Raw genomic sequence first — 19,085 nt, 5'->3', positions numbered from 1 at the left:
CAAGCTCCCCTCGAAGCTTGTTTTCCACGCGCCAAAGCTTGGTTGCGCTGCGTCACGTGCTCGACAAGTTTCATCCAATCTGTACACAGCTTGCTCATTGTGCAAGTCGATCTAATTACAGTGCAGAATAGCAGTATAAAACTCCACCCATGCACCAGCCCATATGCCGCCTAAAAAGTACACAACACTTGCATCCACGTCTCCTTCCCAAATGCCGCCTTGATCCGGCTTCCCACACCCTCCTTGCGTGCATGCTCCCGCGCATAATTCTCCTCAAGCACGTTGTGCTTCGTGATGATGCTCAAAAATACCTGGTCCAGCGTCGCCTGGCTGACAGAGTAATACTCCAAGCCCAAGCGTTCCTTGTTGGCTTCCAGCTCGGTGAAGAGAGCGCTGATGCCGCGGCTTGGGCCACTCTTGTCTGGCTCGAGGTTGCTTTCGTTGACCACCGGCGCCTTCTCTGCGTCTCCTGAATGCTTGATGGCAGGATGGGTGATCTCGTTGGGCACGCTGAAACGCAGCTGGCCATGGAAGCCTCGCTTTTCCGTGACGGCGCGCGGGAAGCGGCTGTTGATGAATGCGATGATCTCGGCCATGCTGGCGTCGCTGGTATACGGCGCGTCTTTGTGGACGAGATGCACGTGGTACGCATCGCCGTGCCTCTTCCTCAATTGATCCGCCGTGCCCAGCGCCAACATTCGGCGCGCCATGATGCCCGCACGGTCCGCCAAAGCGTCTGCTTCTTCCATCGAATGCGTGGTGAGCACGAGACTCCTGCCTTCTGACACCGCAGCCAACGTACGCCACATGATGCGCTTGGAAGCGGCGTCCATGCCGCTGCTTGGTTCGTCGAGGAGTAGAACAGACGGATTCCCCATCAGTGCTATGCCGAGAGAAAGTTTGCGTCGGTTGCCGCCAGACAATTTCCCAGCAAGACGAGTCTTGAAAGGTTCCAGGCCGACGGCGTGCACAATCTGATCAACATTGTGCTCGATATCGGGAACGCCACGCGCTCGGGCATAGAAGCGGAGATGTTCAATGGCCGTCATCTGATCCATGGCGTCGAATTGCGGGCACACGCCGAGATTTGCACGTGCCGATGCTCGGTGTCTTACGATGGAGGTGTTTTCGACCAACACGTCACCCTGTTTAGTGCTTGGGCGTGTATCGCCGCGGATCAGTCCGATTGTAGTCGACTTTCCAGCTCCTGAACGAACGTCAGCATGATTTCAGAAAACTTGTCGCGAACAATCACTCACCGTTGGGCCCAAGCAGGGCAAACACCTCTCCTTTCGGCACTCCAAACGTAACATCATCAACAGCCACATTCGTTCCGAACGTCTTCGTGGCATGCATAACACGCAACTCATCCGCGCTTCCTTCGGTCCTCTTGGCTTCAGCAAAGACTTCCGCATCCACCTCCTCGCTCATCTCCGCATCCTCATGCCGGTACTTTGTCCGAGTGAGGAATGCAGGTCTCCATCCACTATCGTACCACACAAGCCAAACGCCAAAAAAGAGGGATTGCAGGATGAGATAGAGAATCGGGCCGCCAAAGACCGTGATGGCTCCTGGGTAAGGCGCGATGCTCGTTCCCTGACAGAGGATCGAGAACTCATTCAAGGTGAGCAGCAAAGCCCGCAGCAAGTTGGCCGCGGGGAAGAACAAGCCGATGGTGAAAAAGGCAATGTTCACGTTTGTGTCGATCTCCGTCGTGACCGAGTACGTGATGATGCACATGTACGCCACGAAGTAGAGCAGAAACATGGAGCACTGCATGCCAGCGGCCACGGCGAAGGAGGCGAGCTGACTCGTGGCGAAGAGGGAGATGACGTAGGCCATGAGGGTGGCAGACAGGCCGTAGAGGACGAAGACGATGAAGAGATACCCGGGTCCGTACCAGATGCTGGAGACGGCCGTGAAGATGATGATGGTGATGCCGCTGACCAGCAACACAATCATGAAGTCGAAAAGCGTGTATGCGATCCAAAGTGGTGCCGCGCGGATTCCGTTGCTGTAGTGCAATGCTCTCACGTTGCGTAGTCGCTCGACGTTGGTGTAGAGGGCAAAGAAGGCAGGGTATGCGCTCATGGCCAGCCCAAAGTAGAGAGCGAGCTGGAGACTCTTGCCGGTCGAGGGCGTGAAGGGGGAATCGAAGGATTGGTATGCGGTGATGATCGGCGTCCTGGTGAGACTAACGTCCATCAGGTTTTGGACCGCGACCGGGAAGGATACGTTGTAGTTACCCCTCCAGGCGAACGTCGGGGTGTCTCCCAGGTAAAAGCCACCAGGGACGGCTGTGCTGAAGTTCGCATTGATGTAGGCTTGGAGAGCGTCAAGAGATGTGACACCCTCAAGGGCCTGCTCAAGAAGCGGATACAGCTGCAAAAGAGTATTCCGCGGCACTTGACTAGCAGGTCCATAGGGTATCTCCGCCCCGATTGCCAGGTAGCCATCGAGAGACGTGCTCTCCGGGATGTATAAACCAGAGGTAGGAGCACAGGTCAAGGCGGAGAAGTTCTTGAGAAAGAGTGTTACGAGTCCAGCGGCGGCAATCGGGATCAAGAGCGCAGCGAGATACGGCCAGGTGTTGCGCCGGAGAATCGTGATCCGCTTTCTGAACAGTACGAAGGTTTGCTGCCAGAATGACAATGGCTTGCCGGTGCGAAGTTGCAGGCCTTTTTCGCCAGACGCCGAATCCGGTTGGCTCGTAGTGTCCAATTGTCGATCCTTCTCCAGCTCGTCCTTTACTTCTGAAGCGAGCTTCAGGAAGACGTCTTCGATTGTTGGGCCGCTCACTTGATAGTCCTTCACTCCAGCCTTCTCCAATTCCACGATAAAGCCTGCTGCAGCACTAGAGTCGGCAAGCTGATAGACCGTCTGATCGTGGTAGACCTGCTTGTTCATCGATTCCAGTTCCGCTGGGAGAGGTCTGGCGTCCTCGTGATAGATGCGTGCACGGTAGCCACCCCCAAGACGATGCTTGAGCGCCACAGCCGAGCCATTCGCCACCAGCTTTCCTCGGGACAGAATCGCAATATCGTCAGAAAGCAGATCGGCTTCGTCGAGGAAGTGGGTCGTCAACAAAATCGTTCGTGCACCGCGCTCAGCAAGCAAAATGTCCCAGATCTTCCGCCTACTCAGCGGGTCCAAGCCAGAGCTGACCTCGTCAAGCATACACAATTTCGAGCCTCCGGTCAACATCATGGCAAGCTGAGCCTTTCGCTTCTGCCCACCGGACAGCGTGCGCGTGGTGGCGTTCAGCTTCTGGTCAATGTCGCAAGCGGCAATCAGCTCCTTCATGACGCTCCGGGAATCGGGCTTGCTCGCCTTCAGTCGGTTGAAAATGCGCACATGCTCGTAGACGGTCAACTCGTCCCAGAGAACATTCTTTTGCGGACAGAGGCCAATGCCCCCAGTCGCATCCATTTCGATGATTCCACTCGAAGGGACTTGCAAGCCTGCCAGCATATCGAGCGTCGTGGTCTTGCCGCTTCCATTTGCGCCGAGAAGAACGCAGATCTGGCCTCGCAGAACGGCGACATTCAGGTGGTCGACGGCGTGCACGGTAGGCTTTGGCTTGTGGGAGAATCTCGGTGCTACTTTTCCTTCGAACCAAGCCGGGGCGTAGTCTTTGGACAAATCTGTGATTTTCAGTGCTTCGGGGCTCTCCGATTCGTCGTACCGTAGATGCCGGGCCTTGGAAGCCGTGCCGTAAAGCTGTCTTTCGATGAAGGCGCCAAGAATGGGAAAGGCGACGATTTGAATGGCACAGAACACGAAAAATAGATATCCTGGGGTAGACCAGGGCGCAGTGGGTGGGCCGTGGCGCAGGTCGATAGCCAAGCCCTGCCGTTGCCAGTAGGCTGCGTAGATGATGAAAAGGACAAAGTTCATCGGGGTGAACAACAAGCTCACCACCGTTGCTGTCGCAGTCGAGGAAGGCGGAACGACTTGTATGATGATCGCGAGGATGATAGAAGTCATCACCACCGTGATACCGGACAGTTGAGCCTTCTTGAACAAACTTGCAAAGGCGACGGACCAGCTCGACAAGGCAAGTCCGGACATGATGAAGTAGCCGACGAGTATGCCAGCATTGGAGTAGGTGTAATTCAGGGAGCCCACGATGGCACCCATGATGGCCCAACTGGGAAGGTACAGAATGTCGAAGGAAAGATGCATGGCCAACAGTCGAGTCGCCTGCGTCGTCCAACGGTGGCGATTGGGCATCATAGCCTCGATGAGCTGCGTCATTCCCAGTTCCCGCTCCTTGGCCATCTCACCAGTTAGTTGGTAGCAGATTCCGACGATGCCAATGAAATAAGCCACGGCAAGGATGTTGATGAGTGCTCCCATGTAAGAGTGGTTGATTGACTGTAGCCGTTCTTCAGCCGTTTGGTCGGTGTATGCGTACTCCTGCACATTGTCCGGCAGGGTGGCGCCTTGCACAGAGGCGATTGCCGCATCGACGGCATGTTGGAGAGGGAGAACGTAAATCTCGGCGGCATTGTTGTGTTGGTTGACAAAGATTTCGCCGCCGAACGCGCCGTCGGCACGTATGGTGTAGTTCCACACCGATGACGAGCCCTCTGTCGGAGATGAAGTGAAAGACACCGCTCCGAAGCACTGCGTGACTCCGCGAACGGAGCCTCTGCAGATTCTTTGGATTTCGGAGTCCGCGCTGATCACTTCGACTGTTTTGCCGTGGGCCTGGATAGGCTGAGAGAGCTGATCGATCACTCTGGCGATGTCGCCACCAGTGTGCCCGTTATTGACGAAGACCACGGTATTCCTGCCGCCCGAAGAAGCATCCAAAGCCGCTCCAAGCGATCGCAACGGAGCGGGAGAACCCACGCCAAAGTCGCTGGGCGGTACGAAGAAGTTTTTAGCATAGCTGATGATGAACATGAAAATCACCGGCGCAATTAGCGCTCGGGTCAGTGTTCCCAGCCAGTGGCGTAGGAAGACGATGGTGAGTGTCTTTTCGCATAGCGTCCGAGTTTGGCGGATGAACGCCATTGCGATCGCGTTGAACTTGGCGACGTTGCGCGGAAGAAGAAAAGTTCAGCTGTGCGTCAACATAGAGGAGAACGAGAGCGTCTGAGAATTGTTCAACGAGTGCGGATGCCTGTGGCGAGATTCCGAGATTCCGTAAGGTAGGTGTGTAGTCAGGCGCATGCAGCCGGCGTCATTCGACTGTGGCGAAACTTCTTCTCAGCAATGAACGTGGAAAATGGAATGCAACGAAGGCAAAGTAATTACAGACGACCGCTCGAAATAGCGCAGATGGCGAAGATATCAAGAAGAAGAGGCGAAGACTCGATGAAGCGTAGATGTCGCTCGGCATTGCGTACTGCCTTCCAATCCTGCACGGAATGTCGTGGACGAAGCTCCGCGCTAACGCCCGGCCAATTTCCTCATTGGGCATAGTGGGACGGAACCGGATGCGAATCGCTCCGGGCTGGCCTGGCACACGCGCAAGGCGGCACTGGAACCACGGCTGGAAAAGTATTGGCAACAATTCGATTAAGAGTGACTACTCATCGACTGATAATGCCACCCTCCATGCCCGGCGCATACACGCTTCTTGCCACTACTCCACAAAGTTCTTGAGGTACGAGCTCTGGCTCAGGGCGGCGCGAACGCCCTTGCGCTGCAAGATCCTCTCGATCCAGTTCTTGACAAGAGGGAAGCTGGCATGGTTGTAGCCGTTCTTGTCAAAGAACTTGACCATGATCAGCTGCCACGGCAGGAAGGACAAGTCGGCGTAGGAGTATTTGCCGCCCACCAGCCACGGACCATCGCCGCCCTTGCTCTTTTGCTTCTCCAGCTCGCCCTCCAGGACGCCGGTGACGCGGTTAACCTCCTTGAGGTAACGTTCCTTTACAGACGGCACGTCCTCGGAGTGGAACTTGTGGAACCAGACGTTCTGTAGAGAGCGGTCAGTTATGGCTCATCTTGGGAGCAATCTCGAATGCGTGAAAAGCGTACCTGGCCGTAGTAAGGTCCCTGCCCAGACACCTGGAAGAAGAGATACTGCAGGGCGAGCGCGGCGTCGTTGCTCCCGGCAGGGAAGCTCAGGGCCTGCTTCTTGTCGTATCTCTCAATGAGATACAGGACAATGGCGCCCGACTCCCACAGGGTGAGGTCGGTGTTCGGGTCGTAGATGGCTGGGATGCGGCCGTTGGGGTTGACCTTTAGATACTCCGGCTCTTTGGTCTTGCTGATTTCCACGGGCACAATCTCGTAGGGAACGCCGAGCTCTTCGAGGACGATGGGAACCTTTGGGGGGTCTTGAAGGTATGTCAGCATGGAATACTTCAGATCCTTCCACCGTACTCATGCCATTGGAATTGTTGCGCGTGGGTGGACTTACTCGGGCCATCAGCGCCCCAGACCTTGATTGGCTTGAGAGAAGACATGTCGGATCAATTGTACTCGATGATGTTGTTGGACAGTTGAAGGGGAGTAGTAAGGAGCAAAGTAAACCTGAGTAGAGATATTTCAACCAAAAAAGATCCCCAAATAATGAGCTCGTCACCCAGCCTTTATATGACGAAGCCCACCAGCGAAACGCCATTGAAAATCTGCCGGGCAACCATCGTCACGGCAGACAAAACGTGGGGCGCTCGTAGACGGAGGAGACAATCTAGCCGTCCTGCGGTCTGGCAAATACCTCAATTGGTGCGTTTAGCCTCCATTGTGGCAAGACATAAGGTGGATTAGTGATTAGTCGTAGATTGCTTGCATTTGTAAGCCGGGGAATGGGGCGAGAGCATCTCCACCGTCGCCGTAATGTATCATCGCGGGGTCGATTTGCTGGTGCAGGCAGGTGGAGCATCGTGTGGAATCCAATACGCATTGGCACTAATTTACTGCTATTCTCCCTCTTTCGGTTGGTTATCGATGCATAAGTGATGTGCACGCTCTTCCATACAAGGATCATCCCTCCATCCATTGGGGTCAAGGTTTGTGGGAAAGACCCCAGCATTTGGCGAGCTCAAACAAATGGCGAAGCGAACTCCATTCATCGAAACCTCAGGTGTACATCACCCCCGGGACGGTATCTCGTTGCTTTTGGCGCTCAGCCTTGCACCTCTTCGCAGCCTCCTCCCTTTCTGGCGTCCATGTAGATATCAAATATTGTATCGTGACTCCATATCCCAGCCCTACTCGTATTGGACAAGACAGGATGCCTACATGTATGCCAGGAATGAAGTCAGACACTCACGCAACGAGGGCGATGCATCAATCCTGGTCCCTACCCACCTTCTCCCACTCTCTTCCAACGATCTAGCAACTCGGCAGAACCTCGTCACCATCCAACAATCTCTACATGTACAATCATTCACGCCTCCCCTCCAACCAATGACTGGCAGCATCAATCGATGCGCTCGGTCGGCGGCCCAAAAATGCAAACCTGTTGGGGTTCTACGAGTCTCGCCTTGCTTTCTCTCCTGAAAAGGAGTATGTTTTTTGATGTTTTGGCACGTCCCGGGTTCGAGTCTGGGTTGCTGCTCGCCTTTTTTGGTGTCTGCTGTGAATGGCAGGGGGCCCTAGAACTTGTCACTGGATAAGACGAATGCACGACCTATGAGTGAGAAGACTCCACTTTCATTCCATTGATCATAAGGCTGCTGCCACATCAAAACGTCTAGAGGACGAAGGCAATTCCCTCTAGTCAATCCATCATGCACCGGCATCCAATTCCCCAGGAGAAAAAGAACCCCATCGCCTCGCTCCACAATGAGAAACGCGAACAGTCCAAAAGATCAAGAATGAAACAAATCCCAAGCCCGCTCGCACAACCGCAGAAACTCCTCCTTCTTCTCTGTCGAACTCATCCCACTCCTCCAATCGTCCTCCGCCGCAGCGAAAGTCGTGCGCTTCGCCTCCATCCGCTGCGGGAGATGCTGCTGCGCCGAGCGCGGCGGACTCTCGTTGTCGCGCTCGTATTCCTCCCGCCCGCGTCGTCGGCCGTTCATCGATGATGTGCGAGCTAGGATGTCGAGGCGCGAGGTGCCGTCCGAGTTGTACGTGGCGCTGTTGTTGCTGTACGAGCGTGCGGTAGGTTGGTGTTGTTGTTGCGCGCCGGTGGAGGAGTACGAAGGCTGGCTGCTGTTGTCGGCGCCGAGCATGGGCGACGGGGGCGTGGGGGGTTGCACAAGGCGGCCGTAGTGCACGACTTTGGGCATCAAATCGTCGCGGCCACCTGAGAGGCCGGCCACGGCTTCTTCTGCGGAGCGGAACTCGCGGCTCCTTGTGCCTGGTAGGCCTTGGTGGGAGGGGAAGTTGGGGGAAGCGGCAGAGGGAGGAGCATAGGCGTGGGGAGGCGAGTGGGTGCTGGTGGGGTAGTTGCTTTGCTGCATTTCCGACCGGTCTTTGGCTAGTACGTCTGCGATTGGCGGCAGGCGGTTGCTGGTCTGCGTAGCGGGGACGTGGTGGATGTGGCTCATTTGACTCAGCGCGCTGGGACCGTGCTGGACGTGGCGGCTGTATGCTTGATCGCCAGGTCGGAGTCCGGTGAAGGTCTGATTGATGGGGGCGGATTGAATGACACGGTCGTTGGCGAATTGGGCGGCATTTGGAGCGGCGATCGTGAGGCCTGGCGGAGCGCCTTTCCGTCGGGAGGTGGTGGGCGTGCGTGTCTGAACGCCAAACAGAGTGGAGTCTTGTGTTCGGTTGGGGTTGTCGGCCTCGTGTGCACTGCCGGGCTTCGTGCCTTTCTGTCTAGCTTCTATAATCTGCCTTTGCTGATCACGAACGTCGAGGCTCCTCTGTAGCTGTTCTCGCATGCCTGGGTCGTTGGTCTGGAAGCCGGGCGAAAGGCAGGCCAGGCCGACGTCTAGTACCTGAAGGCCGGCAGATTCTCGAGAGGTGAGTGGGGCGGAGGGATTGGAGGACTGAGCACCAGTTTGTGGACCGCGGGCGGTGGCCGTGGATGTGCTGGCGGAGGTGCTGGAGGAGAGGTCGAGCCGCTTTGGTCGCGGTCGGGAGGACATTTGGGGTGAGGCGGGCTCCTTCTTGACTTTGATGACGGGTGGTGCGCTGGCGCCGGCTCTGCAGGACATACTTCATTAGTCGAGCTCAAATAGCCCTTGAGCTATGCCATACGTAGGAATACTCACGAAAGCGGGGATTTCTTGCCGGCGAGACTCGCTCGGTCTGCTATGCTGCTGCTCGCAGTCTCCAGCGGGCTCGGCGAGGGATTGCTGCGCACTCGTTTGAACACCGGCTCCCGGTCGCTAGTCTGCGGTGCGGCGGAGGCAGTGACGACGGCGGGGAAGTGGGAGGAGGGGGAGAGATGCCTCTCCACGCTGGGAGCAAAAGATGCAACGGCGGTGGACATGGCGGGCGAGAGAGAGCGCGGGCGGAGAGGTGCGAGGTGTGAGCCGGAGGCGGATTGCGTGTTCGCGTGCGTGCGGCGGGATGGACCTCGTTCGGCGGAAGCTCTCGAGCTGCAGGTCGATTCGATATTGCTCCACACCCGCGCGTTTGTCTGGCCCGGCGCTTGACGGTGGACGGGAGGAGGTGTTTGCAGCGTAGATGGAGGTGGCAGAGGAGGGGGAAAAAGAAGAAACGGCGACGAGGTGGCGGCAAGGGGGGTCAGGCAGCCTGGCGAGCCCTGCCAGGCCTGCATTTAATTAATCGATCGCGCTGGATCGTGTTGCACTTTGCGGCGTACAGCGCGGCGCGACGGGCGGTTGGCGGCCTCCGTGTTTCATCTGTGTCTCGTGTCGCAGCCTATCACAGGCGCGCGCGTGCGCCCGCCCACCACGCTAAGGCGCCACGTCGGGTAAGGCGCTGCTTACCTCATCCACTACATGTCTCACGTCGCCTCCACCTCTCTACCAGGGTGCCTGAAGCAGATGCGTACAGGTAGGTGTAGGATCAACGAGGATTGTGAGCATACGTCAGGCTGCCAACGCTCCAAACAGCAAGTACGTCCTCCGCCAGTACTCGCTCGCGCTCTTCCTCAACCGCTCCAGCGACCCTTCATCAACTTCCCCATTTTTCGTGAGCTTCTCGACAAGGCTGTGGAAGGCCTCTCCGTCAGCCAACACTTGACCGAGATAGAGGGTGTCAAAGAGATTCTGCACAATCCGTGCTCGTTGACGCGCTTCCAGTCGATCTGATTTTTCATCCTGTGCAGGACTCCTTTCTTCCTCAACGTGTCCATTCGCCTCGTTATCCTCGGAATGCCCGTTGGTCAACACTTCTCCCTTGACGACGTCAGTCGAGGAACAAAGCGTGAATTCCGGGTCATCTAGCCCTTGTTCCAATGCATCAGCAATGGCCTTCTTCGCCTCGGCTACGCAGTGCAAGTTCCAGACATCCGTCCCGCCCTCTTCCATGGCTCGATGGAGTTTCGTCAAGAACTTGATAATCATCGGTGAGCACTGAATGGGCAGCGGTGGACTGCCATCCCAGAGCGTGGTAGGTACGTGACGACGCTTCTTGGACAGTTCAATCGCTGCCGGTACGACGGCTTTGGACAACGACTGTGCAAGGTTGCGGTGCAGCTCAGCAACGGAGAACGAGTCGCTCGGGATGCTCAATCTGTTGTCCAAAGCTTGACATCGCCAGTCAATCTCTCTCCAGATGCGAATGTAAAACGCAGGATGGTTGGTCGAAGGCGCTACAGCATCCAGCTGAGTGCGAATGCGCGTCAACGAGTCCTGAATCACTGTTCGTAATCTGCTTCGCAGCTGCTCCGGATCTTGCTTGCTCAGGATCTGCTGTAAAGAGTCATCACCGTTGGTATCGTCCAGGTGAAAATCGGAATTGTCCTCCCAAGTCGTCGAGCTCATCTCATCGGCAACATCTAAGAAGTCGTTCAGTCGCTTCATCCATGCGTCGAGCTTCTCAATCTCCACTCGCAGCTTCTTGTCCCTGCCGTGTCGTGCATCCAGGAGAGCTCGGCGCAAGCCGAACGCTCCATGTGCGAGATCGTAGTCCTCAGTCGCCACGTCCCACAGGCTTGACAAAGATTCGCTCGTCGGTAAAGCAGGCTCATCAGCATCTCCAATTGCGAGATCGTCGACGGTTGCAGCTTGTGCAGCAAGCTCGGACAATCTCTCGAGAAAAGCCAGTCGCACACCTTGTACCACCTCCGTAGAATCCACGTCTTTGGTCGTATTGCTCATTTCCATAAAGTTGGAGATGAACTTCTGCCGTGCATCCAGAATCGTCTGCGCATCGTCCTCACCAGACAGATACTCCGCCACACCCTCAAACACGCAGGATCGCGCCTGCTGCGTCCACGCGGCGAGAGCATCAGTCACCTCAGTCGATACCAGATGATCGTGCCGGAACCAAGGGGTGAATGTCTGGAAATCCTCAGGCATCCACGAGCTGTAGATGTCGAGATTCAGCTCGAAGAGGCTCGTTACTTGTTCATCCTGCACAAGTGGGCCTTTCGAAACGCGAGCGAGCAAATCTGCAAATCGACGCGGGAAGAGGTCGCGGGTGTCGGCCAAGGTCTGAGTGTATAGCTCCAGCATTTGCACGACGTGCGATTCGGACGGCGTCTCGGTGGCTCTATTGAGCTCGTCCAGCCGCATCTGCAAAAAATGTCGAAGGACCTGGCGTGGCGTCGAGCTTGTGACGAGAACATAGCCGCAAAGTACCCGAGGGAGCCTCGCCTTGTCCAAAGACACTCTCGCCATGTTCCTCTCAATGTACGAAAGAAGCCGAGTACGGGTGGCATTCAGCTTCCGTCGAAGCTCGTCCAGAACAGCCGGCGGCCGCGAACTCTCCGCAACACTCTTGATCAAAAGCCTGGCCAGCACAAATACCTTCGCAGCAAGCAGAGCATCCCCACCACGCTTAAGCGTCCGCCGAACAGCAATCAAGCAATTCTGCAACACCCTCGTCTGCACCACCGCCCTCCTCCCCTCCCCCTCTTCCTCCATCCTCTCCCCCACAAACCGCCTATGATTCTCCGCAATCCGCTGCACAACCGCCGCATTACAATTCTTCCCAATCTCCCCTAGCGACGTCTCCACCGTCCGCACCTGCGCGTCCATCTCGATGATCGTCTCCGCCGTCCCGAGCAACTCGCGGTAGCTCGCTCCGACGAGCGAGCGCAGCTTTTGGCGATTCTCATCGATGTTCTTGCGGAGCTGCTGCTCCAGGCGCCGCACGATTGGCAGGGGGTGTTGGAAGGCATCTTCCCAGGAGTTGAGGGTTCGCGGGTCCAGGATTTGGCCCGCCATTGGGCGAGGTTGGTTGAGAGGGAGAGGGAGGTTCAAAAACGCGTGGTTGGAAGTGGAAGTGAGCCGGAAAAAGCGGCGGGTGTTTCCGCGCGTGCATGCTGGCATTGAACTTCACGCACATGCATCCTCTCCATCTCGCTACCTTGACAATCACCACAATGTGACAAAGTCCCGCAACAAGATGGCAAACCCAGACACTCTACCACCAAATGAACAAACACAACACCCAAAACGAAAACGCACTTCCACCAAACCACCCACAACCTCAATAACTCTCAGCAACCCCCACTGGTCCTACATCCACCTCCAACACCTCCCCTCCACTACCGCCAACAGCAATACAACCCCAAACACCACCCCCCTCGACGCCCCCACAATCCACCTCCACCTCCGCTCCGCCCTGACCCAATTCCTAGGCCTGCACGGCTCAGCAATTGCCTTCGACATCCTCAAAATCGAGCATCACAACGTCTGGCTGCGCGTGCAGGCCGAGGATCGCGTGGCCTTCGTGGCGGCGATTGGAGGGTGGGTCGGGAAGGACGGGAGGGAGGGATGGAGGGTGAAGGGGTGGAGTTATTGGGATGCCGGCGGGGGGTCAGACGGTGATGCCGGGGGACTTTTCGATTGAAGCCTTGCCTTGGGTGGTTTGATAGTGTTTCAAGATTGGACGTCATGGGGTATACCTAGCTAGCATTACAGCATCGACCAAAGCTGTGGGTGAGGTCTCCTTCACCCGAGATCGACGCAGGCGCGCGCGACGGCCGCGGCATCTATATCTGAGCGCAGAAGCAAGCCGGGACCTTCCAACAACAAGAACAAGACCACGACAGATCACCGCCTCGCCAAGAGACAGACCGGAATGATTGAGCAAGAGTCAGCTTACTGGCCCGCACCTTCCGTCGCTTGCATCGCATCGGCTTTCGCCCCCTCGGACTCCCGCGCCCACGCCAACTTCTCAGCCTCTTCTTGATCCGGGGAGCCCGTCGTCGGCGGCGTGGCAGTTTGAAAAGTCTCCGCTTTGAGGAAATCAGCGCCTCCAGATGCACGTGACGGCAGTCCGTGGACTGACAAGCTCTCGTCCGCTCGGTGGCCATTGGCATCGGACGGACCGAATGTCGCAGCGTGCACGGCGGTGATGGCCTCGTGGGTAAAGGAGCCCGAGACGTCCTGGGCTGTGCTCATCTCTGCACCTGGATCGGTGTCCATTGCTTCGCCATTGGCCCATTCGGTAGGAGGGGGAGGGGGAGGCGGCGGTGGTGGCGGCGCGAGGGAATCCGCTTCGCCATCTAGCCGCAGCTTCTTCAACGCCGAGTCTTCCTCTTCAGCCGTGGGATCGTCTCGCCTCCGTTTCAGCGCAGCGAGACTGTCGACTGAATCATCTGCCGGCGTGGCTTCGACATCGTCTTCGCCCTCGTTGTCAGAAAGCTCGGCTACGTCGTCATCACCGTCCTTGTCCATCGGACTTCCAGCCGTGGCAGGAGGCGAACCCGTTGGAGTATGACTTTCTCCCCCAGCAGCATGCGTCTTCTTCACCCCACGCTTCTTTTCCGCCTCCTCCTTCTTCCGTACCGCCTTCTCGAAAAAGTCTTGCGCATGCTTCTTCACACTCTTCGCCTGCTTGTCGCTGATCTTCGAAGGATCCTCAACCCTGCCCTTCCTGAAGTCCGACTCGACCATCTTCTTCGCAAACTCCTTCGCCCACCGCTTGAGGTCGTCTTTGGCGAGTTTGTGCTTGTACTTGCCTACCACGTGCATGATGTGCGGCTGTAAGGAGGACTCGTAAATTTTCTTCTGCTTCTCCTCGGGCAAAGATCGCCATTTGTCTTCTTTACGTTCCTTTTTGGGGGTCGCGGTTGGCGTGGCGCCGGTAGAGGCAGCGGGCTTTGTGGGCTCCTTTACCGTGGAGACGATGTTTTTGATGAGATCTTGAATCATTTGTTGGTCAGAGACGGCCTTGGGAGGTGGCGGTGGAGGCGCGTTGGCAGCAGGAACCGTCGGTCTTTGCCATGTTGTTGCTCCGCCGTGGTTATAGTAGTAGATGGAGCCGTTGGCGGCAGTGGCTTCAAACCATCCATGCGGGAGAGCACCGGTAGGAGGTGGCGGTCTGAAACGTCCCGATGGGCGTGGGCCGGCAAAGTACCCTGCACCTCGCTGAGGCGCATTGCTCCGAGGCCCTGTAGGAGCGAATACCCGCTCTGGCGACTTGGACTTGGATCGTGAGCGTGACCTCCGCCTCTCACCATCGCGCCTGTCCACTCTATCGACCTTTCGATCATTTGCCGCGGCGTTGGGGTCTCGCTTCATGCGAGGGATCCGATAGCCGATCTCCAGCTTGCTCCATGACTCCAGCAGGGCCTTGGCCTGAGCCGCGACTCTCTCGTCGGCGTTGTTCGCCAATGGCTCCACGGTCTCCTCGATCTTCGAGTCCTGGATCTTGTTGCGAGTAAGACGAGGCATCTTGTCGAGCACATCCAGCACCTGAAGACAGACATTGACATCCTCGATGAAGTTGGACAGCACGGTCTTGAGAATGCGGTATCCGTGGAAGCGCACCACCCGATTGCGCACCTTCTCGTCGTCGGCGCGCTGGATCCGGGTAAGCAGCTTGACCGCAATCCATTTTTCCTTGCACTGCATGAGTGAGGACATGACTTTGTTGACGCCATCTTCGTCCAGGCCTCTAGGCTCGACGTTGTTGACGTACTCCTCGTCATCCTCACCCGTCTTCTTCTTGCGCGGTCGCTTCGCCACGGCAGTATCCCAAGCATCGGCATCGTCGATACCAAGCGCTTCGATGATTGCATTCGACAGCTTGGTTGCACGCTCCGTCTGCGTCTTGCCACCGATGTAGCCCGTGCAGTTCGGCTCGCCGCAATAGCAGGGTTGGGGCTCCGCGCCGTATCGATCGACGTTGTAGTTGAAGGTCAACTCCTCGCCAGCTTGGACCTTGCGCTCGGCGAAAATGCCCATGCGCAGCCTGTCGCCCACCACCCATTTGTCGACGTAGCAATTGGGATTGCAGGAATGATTGCAGAATCGGCCCAGATTCCCCTTCTTGGTCGCATCCACAAACTCGCCTTTGGTGAGAGACATGAAGTAAAAGTGCTTGATGCCCTCCTCATCGTACTGCTGCATGCGCTTGCGGAAGGCATTTTCTCCAATCACCTCACCAATGTACTCGAATATGAACTCGTTGGCCTGGAGGTCGTTCTCCGCTCGCAACCCATAGCCCTTCTTGTCCGTTTTGATGACTGACACATCGGCGTATTGCTTTTGCTGAAAGCGGCGATTTTGGCAGGTGGTGCCGCAGGAGCAGTCGCCAACGCACTCCATTTTGGTGGCGCGGTTGATGCAGTCCGAGTCATCGCCGCAGGCATGATTCGTTCGGGTGGCGGAATCTGGACGTGAAGTGTTAGATGGGCGTTGTGGTTGATGGTGGAATGTGTATCTTCGCGGGCTGTGACTTACCCCACTCCTCCGCACAGTCGCACTCCAAGGCATGTTCGGTGGTGCCGAGATATTTATTCGCATAGACGCACTCGGACAGCACGGTGAATGCCGAAGTCGCTTCCGCAGTCTTGTTTTCGTAGTCGAAGAACAGGGGTGGAAGCCGCCGTTCGACTTTCTGACTGGCCTTCCTCTGCAGCTTCGGGGGTTTGCCGGGCTCCAGCTTCAGCTCGATATCACCCCCGACCATTTCCTCATCATGCTTGACGGCAGGAGATTGAGCCATCTGCTCACTCTTTATAGGAGATCGAGACGCTTTCTTGGTGCTGCGAGGGGTGTTGGGGCCAATCGTCGCAAAAGCCTCCCCGGCCACAGAGGCAGAGCGCTCTGACTTCACCGGGTGTGTGACGGGTACTGTGTCCATGTCCACATCGCCATTCTCTTCTTCTTTGAGTGTGATCCCACGCACGTCTGATTCTAATCCCTCTCCATTCTGCCGCGGGTCGTTGACGTGTGCCATGTTGTGGGTGGGTGGGTGAAGTTGAAAGCTCGGGCACAACAAGAAGCCGCGAGTCTAGCAGCCGGGGCGGGAAGCAAACGAAGACCCGCCGCACATGCCCACGCCACTGATTGACTATTCGGAAATGATCGAAGCTCCTGAAGGCATGAAGCGATCGTGGAAGGCGGCAAGCGAGCGATAAGATTGGGTGGTATGGCGATGGGTGATGGAAGTGAGGTTTGGATTGCCCCAGGCGGGCCTCGGCGGAGAATCGGCGGTGCGGGACAGCTGAAGACAAAGGTTCTGGGGCCGGGACGAAGGCGGCAGTGCTACAGACTGTGCGTGACAGTCTGATCAAGACTAATTACATCTATACGATGAGTACCTGCTTGCGCTTGACGAGGAGAAGAAACCCACTAATGCCATGAACTCCAGCGCGCTTCGCGGAAACCCGGGGTGGGCGAAGGAGAGGGATTTAGGGAGTGTTGCAATGAGTATGAGAGAGACAAGGAATGCCCAAGGTGTGTGCAGTGAGGGAAGTGCTCGACAAAGGAATTGAGAGGGAAGGGAATCGACATGCCCGGGGCCTTGGCAATGGGCTTCTTTGCTTACTCATCATCGGGCAGGCGTGAATGCAGAACAGTATTTCATCACACCTGCGCGCAGAGAGCTATGATGGCATTCCCTCAATCCAAAGGCGTGTGTTTGATATGACGAAGGCCAGTCCATTGTCCTTGGCTATGCCGGCGATGGCAGATATCAGCTCGAGTGGGCGGGTAATCCGAATCTACGAAGTCGTCGCGGCCTTGCGTGGTCGATGCTGCTCCAGGGCGCTTTGCTTCGTTCTTGCCATTCGTAATCCTCGGCCTCGTCGATCTGCAGGTGTAGCGTTCTCTCACCAGCTTGTGGATGCGTAGTCTTGCACGCTCTGATCCTGCGTTCATGTCAGCATCTCCGGACGCGTGTGTGTCACATCGCCACAGTCTGTAGCCGCAAGGTGTCTGCGGAACAAGTAACCCGAGAGTAATCATCATCACGCGGTGTCAGCAGACTCGATCCTTGATGAGGTGAAGTCTTTAGCAAGATCATGGAATTTCACTGAGACGCACGTTAGATCTCGAGGTGCTGTAGTTGAGCTTGGGCCCGGTCAGCCAATCACATCTTCGATAGGCCATCCTCCTCCACTTCAGCCATCAGAGTCGCGGTCGATAGCGCGCCATATGCTACGCTTCACGAGCAGCCAGACATGCAACACGGCTCTTGTACTCTTTCATGGTCGTCCTAAGGCCATCTCACCTCCTTAGACCAATCATGGCAGGGGAGAAACCACGACTCACACTCGCCAATCAAACGGAATGGAGCAAATGGCTGGCACGCGAAGCAGACCGATCGGACGGGGTAATGCTCACGCTCGTCAAGAAAGGCAGCACCCAACCGACCTCCTTGACTTACGAGGAAGCACGAGACGAAGCTCTCTGCCACGGCTGGATCGACTCGACGGGCTACAAAGCCGATGACTTGACCCACGTTCGTCGCTTTACTCCTCGGAGACCCAAGAGCGTCTGGTCGAAGTTGAATATCGAGTATGTTGATCGATTACGGAGCGAGGGTCGAATGAAGCCTCGTGGCGAACTCGAGGTAACCATTCTCCACGCATTGGTACGCTCTCACTACTAATCCTTGCTCGCAGATCGAAAAGGCAAAAGCAGACGGAAGATGGGATGCCGCCTATCATCAGGCTTCCAACGTAGCACCCCCAGACTTACTCGCCGCCATCGCCGCCGTCCCCGATGCCCAGGCGCAATGGGACATACTGACCAAGGGCAACAAATTCACCCTCTGTTTCCGCCTGGCATCTCTGAAGACGGAAGCGGGGCGACAGAAACGCATTGCCGCTACGGTCGAGATGCTGGCGCGTGGAGAGACGCCGCATCCGCAGAAGCGGAAGCGAGAGCTCGTCGAATCGAATGGATCAGTGACGACGACGAAGCAAGTGAAAGTCCCGGCGAAGTCGAAGATCTCCGCAACGCCCCCTGAGCAGACGCGGTCGTCGCAGCGTAGATCCGGACGGCTGTCCGCTGCTGTGGATGGGAAGTGAGCGCAAATTCACGCCTGAGCGGGACAACTTGCGCAATGTTCAAGGCGGATCAACTATTCAACCAGCTTCTGTGCTAATACAGTCGATTCGAAGGAGATTCGATGCTCCCCCCGGCGCCAAACGCAACCGTCGCGCGAATTTCTCACGCCCGTCGAACGGAGCACGGAGTCTGGTATTGTGTCGCGATGGACTTATGTCTACGGCACCAATGGACTTCGACGCCATCGATCCCAAGGCGCCTCCAGCATTTCGAGCATACTACCACCGAACCCTTCATACCATTCAAATACTACTTGACGGAAAGCCGTCTTCATCGCCACTGGCATCGGAAAAGATACAAATTACCAAAAACCCCCCAAGTCACAAGCCATGCACCATCCATGCACGCATGCAGACAGACATGCAGGGGAAGCTGCAGTAACTCCAAGGCCAAAACGACACCTGCATGCATTAGTCTCACAAACGACTCGACATTTCCAATTTTATCATCAACCGCACTGATCAACATAAAGACACTTGCACTCTGCATACTAAACGCCGCCGCCGCCGCCGTTGTCGTCGAATGAAGCCGCCGTCATCTTCCCTGCTTCCCCAAGATTAATGTCTCCATTTGCTCCCCCTTTCCCCTGCGAGTCGTACAAATCGTCGGCTCGATCTGCTCATTTTCTCGTCGATAGATAAAAGACAACGTGGCGTACATTACATGATATCATTACATCTTTTCTCATTTCCTCCTCCCTCCTCCGGCCGTAGGTAGTAACATCGAACGTAGAGCAAACGTTACAGAATGCAAAGGAAATGCGTGCGTGCGTGCGGGCGT

General features: G+C 56.5%; 8 protein-coding genes across 8 annotated transcripts; 3 read left to right on the top strand and 5 right to left on the bottom strand.

The window, feature by feature from the left end:
• Positions 1–49: 49 nt before the first annotated feature.
• On the bottom strand, positions 50–5,368 carry BDY17DRAFT_356708 (putative ABC transporter). The gene is made up of 2 exons (XM_033738288.1): positions 1,260–5,368; positions 50–1,207 (listed from the first exon to the last, which is right to left on the bottom strand). Exons 1-2 carry the CDS (start codon positions 5,020–5,022, stop codon positions 171–173), a joined length of 4,800 nt encoding a protein of 1,599 aa, XP_033585147.1. The 5' UTR covers positions 5,023–5,368; the 3' UTR covers positions 50–170.
• BDY17DRAFT_305435 (glutathione S-transferase) lies at positions 5,369–6,739 on the bottom strand. The gene is made up of 3 exons (XM_033734867.1): positions 6,380–6,739; positions 5,995–6,296; positions 5,369–5,932 (listed from the first exon to the last, which is right to left on the bottom strand). Exons 1-3 carry the CDS (start codon positions 6,423–6,425, stop codon positions 5,597–5,599), a joined length of 684 nt encoding a protein of 227 aa, XP_033585146.1. The 5' UTR covers positions 6,426–6,739; the 3' UTR covers positions 5,369–5,596.
• Positions 6,740–6,818: 79 nt separating this feature from the next.
• On the top strand, positions 6,819–7,619 carry BDY17DRAFT_54630 (uncharacterized protein). Its single transcript, XM_033738488.1, has one exon. It carries the CDS (start codon positions 7,012–7,014, stop codon positions 7,462–7,464), a length of 453 nt encoding a protein of 150 aa, XP_033585145.1. The 5' UTR covers positions 6,819–7,011; the 3' UTR covers positions 7,465–7,619.
• A 156-nt stretch (positions 7,620–7,775) lies between these two features.
• Positions 7,776–9,352, bottom strand: BDY17DRAFT_313881 (uncharacterized protein; the record flags this gene model as incomplete). Its single annotated transcript, XM_033735768.1, has 2 exons — positions 7,776–9,063; positions 9,132–9,352. The coding sequence occupies 2 exons, from the start codon at positions 9,350–9,352 to the stop codon at positions 7,776–7,778; spliced, it is 1,509 nt and encodes a 502-aa protein (XP_033585144.1).
• A 349-nt stretch (positions 9,353–9,701) lies between these two features.
• Positions 9,702–11,898, bottom strand: BDY17DRAFT_305430 (uncharacterized protein). Its single transcript, XM_033734866.1, has one exon. It carries the CDS (start codon positions 11,670–11,672, stop codon positions 9,918–9,920), a length of 1,755 nt encoding a protein of 584 aa, XP_033585143.1. The 5' UTR covers positions 11,673–11,898; the 3' UTR covers positions 9,702–9,917.
• A 353-nt stretch (positions 11,899–12,251) lies between these two features.
• Positions 12,252–13,012, top strand: BDY17DRAFT_54622 (uncharacterized protein). Its single transcript, XM_033738487.1, has one exon. It carries the CDS (start codon positions 12,403–12,405, stop codon positions 12,847–12,849), a length of 447 nt encoding a protein of 148 aa, XP_033585142.1. The 5' UTR covers positions 12,252–12,402; the 3' UTR covers positions 12,850–13,012.
• An 88-nt stretch (positions 13,013–13,100) lies between these two features.
• On the bottom strand, positions 13,101–15,918 carry BDY17DRAFT_313879 (uncharacterized protein; the record flags this gene model as incomplete). Its single annotated transcript, XM_033735767.1, has 2 exons — positions 13,101–15,619; positions 15,690–15,918. The coding sequence occupies 2 exons, from the start codon at positions 15,916–15,918 to the stop codon at positions 13,101–13,103; spliced, it is 2,748 nt and encodes a 915-aa protein (XP_033585141.1).
• A 1,560-nt stretch (positions 15,919–17,478) lies between these two features.
• BDY17DRAFT_328110 (bacteriocin-protection, YdeI or OmpD-associated-domain-containing protein) lies at positions 17,479–18,265 on the top strand (the record flags this gene model as incomplete). Its single annotated transcript, XM_033737793.1, has 2 exons — positions 17,479–17,805; positions 17,858–18,265. 2 exons carry the CDS (start codon positions 17,479–17,481, stop codon positions 18,263–18,265), a joined length of 735 nt encoding a protein of 244 aa, XP_033585140.1.
• Positions 18,266–19,085: the final 820 nt, after the last annotated feature.

The sequence above is a fragment of the Neohortaea acidophila genome (genome assembly GCF_010093505.1).
Source record: "Neohortaea acidophila strain CBS 113389 unplaced genomic scaffold BDY17scaffold_13, whole genome shotgun sequence".
In the NCBI taxonomy this organism is placed as follows: domain Eukaryota; kingdom Fungi; phylum Ascomycota; class Dothideomycetes; order Mycosphaerellales; family Teratosphaeriaceae; genus Neohortaea; species Neohortaea acidophila.
Note: the sequence above shows the minus strand (reverse complement) of the source record. Positions and strands in the feature narration are given on the sequence as shown.